The sequence below is a fragment of the Hypanus sabinus genome, chromosome 14, assembly GCF_030144855.1.
Source record: "Hypanus sabinus isolate sHypSab1 chromosome 14, sHypSab1.hap1, whole genome shotgun sequence".
NCBI lineage: Eukaryota > Metazoa > Chordata > Chondrichthyes > Myliobatiformes > Dasyatidae > Hypanus > Hypanus sabinus.
The window spans coordinates 44,047,004-44,050,382 of NC_082719.1; the positions used below are offsets into that span (position 1 = coordinate 44,047,004).

Sequence of the window (3,379 nt, forward strand, 5' to 3'; positions counted from 1 at the left end):
CCCCAGATCTATTGATGTCAATAGGGGTTAGCCTATTTACATTCCTCCCGAGGTCCACAACCAGCTCCTTTGTTTTTGCAACATTGAGGGAGAGGTTGTTTTCTTGACACCACTGTGTCAGGGTGATGACTTCTTCCCCGTAGGCCACCTCATTATTGTCTGAGATTAGGCCAATCAATGTAGTGTCATCGGTAAACTTAATTAGCAGGTTGGAGCTGGGGGTGGCAACACAGTCGTGGGTATACAGAGTGTAATGGAGGGGACTCGGTACACAGCCCTAAGGGGCTCCCATGTTGAAAGTCAGAGGGGCAGAGGTGAGGGAGCCTACTCTTAACACCTGCCAGCAATTTGACAGGAACCAGCTGCACAAAGCAGGGTGAAGGCCGAGGTCTCTGAGCTTCCTGTCGAGCCTGGATGGAATTATGGTGTTGAATGCTGAACTGTAGTCCAAGAGCAGCATTCTCACAGAAGCTTCAAAACTCAGCAGACACAGATAATCAGAATCAGAATTATTATCACTGGCATGTGTCATGAAATTTATTAACAGCAGCGGCAGTTCAATGCAATACATAAAAGTTCAATGTATATCAATTATAGTATATGCATGTTGGAGGTTAAAATCATGCACAGACAAATAATATATACTGAAGTGAGGTAGTGTTCAAGGGTTCAAGGTCCATTAAGAAATTGGATGGCAGAGGGGAAGAAGCTGTTCCTGAATCACTGAGTGTGTGCCTTCAGGCTTCTGTACCTCCTCCCTGATGGTAACAGTGAGAAAAGGGCATGTCCTGGGTGCTGGGGGTCTGTAATAATGGATGCTGCCTTTCTGAGACACCACTCACTGAGGATGTCCTGGGTACTTTGTGGGCTAGTACCCAAGATGGAGCTGACCAGATTTACAACCCTCTGCAGCTTGGTCCTGTGCAGTAGCTTCCCCATACTAGACAGTGATACAGCCTGTCAGAATGCTCTCCATAGTACATCAATAGAAGTTTTTGTTGACATACCAAATCTCTTCAAACTCCTAATGAAGTATAGTCACTGTCTTGCCTTCTTTATCGCAGCATCAATATGTTGGGACCAGATTTAGTCCTCAGATTATGTGTATGTTTTATTTTTAATCAGTCTTGCTACACAAATTGTTTCTGGCGCTAGTTTAGGTTTTTCCACCGAAGTTCAAAGTAAACTTATTATCAAAATACTGTACATACATGTCACCATATACAAACCTGAGATTTTCTTGTGGGCATTCATAGTAATCGCAAATAAACGCAATAGAATCAATAAAAACCCACACACAAGCGAACAACCAATATGCAAAAGTCAACAAAAACGCAAATACTAAAAGGAAAATAAACAAATTATAATTCATAAATAAACAATAAATAGTGAGAAAATTATATGAGAGTGAGTCCATAGCTTGTGGGAACATTTCAGTGTTGGAATGAATGAAGTATCCTCTGTTTCAAGAGCCTGATGGTTGAGGGGTAAGAACTGTTCCTCAACCTGGTGGTTTGAATCCTGAAGTTCCTGTACCTTCCTCTTGATGGCAGCAGTAGGAACAGAGCATGGCCTATCCCAGGGGTCAGCAACCTTTACCACTGAAAGAGCCACTTGGACCCGTTTCCCACAGAAAAGAAAACACTGGGAGCCGCAAAACCCGTTTGACATTTAAAATGAAATAACACTGCATACAACGTTTTTTTTGCCTTTATGCTACGTATAAACAAACTATAATGTGTTGCATTTATGAAATTGATGAACTCCTGCAGAGAAAACGAAATTACATTTCTGCATGCAACAAAAACATTTTGAACTCCGAAAAAAAGACGTTGGGTTGAAAGTTACTTTTAAGTAAAATATTCAATGTCTATTTGAGTCCTTCTTGTATTTATGAAAAACGCCGAACTTAAATTTTCCGCCAGCAGCAAACCAAAAATAACGTCAGCCAGCTGTCATCCTGAAAAATGAAAGGACTATTTCACTGAACAATGAAAAAATATGAATATAAGTAAAATAATAGGCAATTAAAATATTTATCATACTTGGTTAATGGGATTTCTGCTCCTGGACCTCAGCGCACAGCGTCTGCACATCAGGGCTGTATGATGTCACCTTCATCTTTACACAGGATCGCAAGCTGTCATCTGTGAGGTTTTCAATATCACTCCATTTGTGTTTCTGAGCAAGAACGGCCTTCTGACGGGCAACATCTTCAAGGTCTGCTGTCAAGCGTCTAAACTTGGACACCCATATGTCTTTGTCGGCTATGTCGGCCAGTTCCATCTCAAGATCAGGTTGACTCACACCTGCCAATGCAGTCGTATTCAGTAGGGAAGGATCGATGCTTAAGGGAGTGACCGGGAAGGATAATGTGTTTTTTTCCTCTCTGAACTCACAGAAGCGTTTCCCAAACGATGTTTGCATTGCGATGATTGCAGAATGTAAATACTCCGAAATTATCATGTCGTGACCTTGTTTGAACTCTCTCAAATTGGGGAAGTGAGACAAAGTGCCTTTCTGTAAATCTCTGGCAAGCACTGTCAACTTGCGCTCGAATGCCAAAACATCCTCCAACATGTGCAGGGCTGTACGTCCTTTCCCCTGAAGAGCTGTGTTCAGCGTGTTCAGGTGCGCTGTCATGTCTACCATGAAGTGTAGCTTTTCCAGCCACTCTGGCTGTTCCAGCTCAGGAAAGGTGAGCCCTTTGCTGCCCAGGAAAGTTTTCACTTCTTCCAGACACGCGACAAAGCGTTTCAGCACCTTCCGTCTGGACAGCCAGCGATAAAAACACGTTGTAGCGGTGTCAGTAAACTGCAGTCAAAGATAGCTTTATTCGAACTAAACAGCCTTGCTTTTAAGCCTCCCTCAACCCAGCCCCCATGGACGCAGATGCTGCAAAAGACGCGTACTCACAACCCCCCGTAGGCTATCTCCCTTAGCCGGAATGCTGGCTAATTGTGAGCCGTTTCGGATGTGGCAGGAAATGTGTCGCTACACTTAGGTTGTACAAGATCACCATAATTACATTTCAAAAGCTAACAAACTAACATAAAATACATTTTAATTAAATACTGACCAATTATTTCCCAAAGCCACAGGGAGCCGCAGCACAGAGGTGAAAGAGCCACAAATGGCTCGGGAGCCGCAGGTTGCCGACCCCCGGCCTATCCTTAATGAAGATTGCTGCTTTACTGCAGCAGAGCTCCATGTGCATGTGTTCAATGGTGGGGAGGACTTTACCCTTGATGGACTAGGCCGTATCCACCACTTTCTACTCAAGGGCATTGGTGTTTCCATCCCAGTCCATGATGTAACCAGTTGTCAGTTGATGCACCATCAATAACTCTCTGAGACGTGAGGTGAGATATCGGCTTTT

At 43.5% G+C, this 3,379-nt stretch overlaps 1 protein-coding gene across 1 annotated transcript; it reads right to left on the reverse strand.

Moving 5' to 3' along the window:
* Positions 1-1,693: 1,693 nt before the first annotated feature.
* Positions 1,694-3,145, reverse strand: LOC132404395 (general transcription factor II-I repeat domain-containing protein 2-like). Its single transcript, XM_059988529.1, has 2 exons — positions 2,046-3,145; positions 1,694-1,960 (listed from the first exon to the last, which is right to left on the reverse strand). The coding sequence occupies exon 1, from the start codon at positions 2,650-2,652 to the stop codon at positions 2,050-2,052; it is 603 nt and encodes a 200-aa protein (XP_059844512.1). The 5' UTR covers positions 2,653-3,145; the 3' UTR covers positions 1,694-1,960; positions 2,046-2,049.
* Positions 3,146-3,379: the final 234 nt, after the last annotated feature.

Bases quoted from the DNA above. Each gene is read 5' to 3' on its own strand.
- LOC132404395 (XM_059988529.1), bottom strand. From the start codon at position 2,652: ATGGTAGACATGACAGCGCACCTGAACACGCTGAACACAGCTCTTCAG.